General features: G+C 34.9%; 1 protein-coding gene across 1 annotated transcript in view; it reads left to right on the top strand.

The window, feature by feature from the left end:
- LOC106867748 (WD repeat domain phosphoinositide-interacting protein 3) overlaps positions 1 to 1208 on the top strand; it is a 67079-nt gene that overhangs the window by 41085 nt on the left and 24786 nt on the right. Inside the window, exon 3 of the mRNA XM_014912711.2 lies at positions 150 to 251. Coding sequence (XP_014768197.1) covers positions 150 to 251 — 102 coding nt within the window. The remainder of the gene's footprint in view (positions 1 to 149; positions 252 to 1208) is intronic.

Below are 1208 nucleotides of genomic sequence, written 5' to 3'. Positions count from 1 at the left end.
TTGTATAAAATAAAAATTATCATTTTTCCAGTGTCGTTAAAGTAAAAATATGACTTTTTTGTATTTGATAATGTTCTCTAATGTTTTAAAATTCCACTTTCTTAATGTCTTTTCATTTTTCTGTTTTTTTTTTCTTTTTTTCTTTTTAGACTTCAATGATGGCGGAATAGGTCACATAGAAATGCTGTTTCGTTGTAATTATCTTGCTCTTGTGGGTGGTGGAAAAAATCCCAAATATCCACCAAACAAAGGTAAAATTTATATCCTGTTTTATGAAATGGAATGTATTGCTGTTCTGAGAATTGAAATGTTTTGGGGGAGAAGTGTATATGGAATGATAGTGGCACACATGCTGTCACTGATATCAAAAGAAAGTTGTGGAAAAGCTATTACATGAGGTTATTGAAAAGGAGAGGCTTTATATAAATGGAGTAGGTAATGGAATTTATGAAAGAGTTATGGCACAATTGATTAGGAAGAATTTGGCATTGTATCAGTAAAAGGTACTACTAATGCTCTGTTTATAGGGAGACAACTGCAGAAGTACTTAGCTTGGTGTAATCCTCTGTAGCTAGTGTTCATTGATCTTAAAAACCTTTTGACACAGTTCCGCACTCAGTAATCTGGATGTAGCTAAGGGAATGAGGGGTAAATGAATGACTTGTGAAATCCTTGCAAGCCATGTAGAGCAGTGCAGTTAGTAAGGTGAGATTTAGTGATGAGTTCAATGATGAATTTAACTTGCAGGGATGAGTCCATAGGCCTCACTTCTTATCCTTCACTCCTCTTTATTATAGTCCTCTAGGTTACAACAGAAAACGTTTGACTGGTTTTCAGTTGGAATTCTGTATGTTGTTGATCTAGTTCTTATAGGTGAATCTATAAAAGATTTAGGCATGACACTTTAGATGCAAAACCCAGAATTGAAAGGCCTCAAAGTAAGCTTAGCAAAGGCAAGTTTTAGTAAGAAAGAAAGATAATGGGTCCCTGCAGTTATTTGAGAAGTAGTTTTGCTTGATATGCAGAAATAGATTAGGCAGGAATTATATATGTAATAATCTAGTACAGTGGTTCCCAACCTTTTTTATGCCACACACCCCTAAAAACTTTTAATATGTTCTCGCACCCCTTAAAGCAATAATTTATATAAGAGTAAAGGTGCCTGGGGCAATTGCCCTCTTTGACCCCTCATAAATCCAGCTCTGCTT

This window comes from Octopus bimaculoides, chromosome 1, assembly GCF_001194135.2.
Source record: "Octopus bimaculoides isolate UCB-OBI-ISO-001 chromosome 1, ASM119413v2, whole genome shotgun sequence".
In the NCBI taxonomy this organism is placed as follows: Eukaryota; Metazoa; Mollusca; class Cephalopoda; order Octopoda; family Octopodidae; genus Octopus; species Octopus bimaculoides.
The sequence above is the reverse complement of the archived record's forward strand: the minus strand, read 5'-3'. Positions and strand labels throughout refer to the sequence as shown.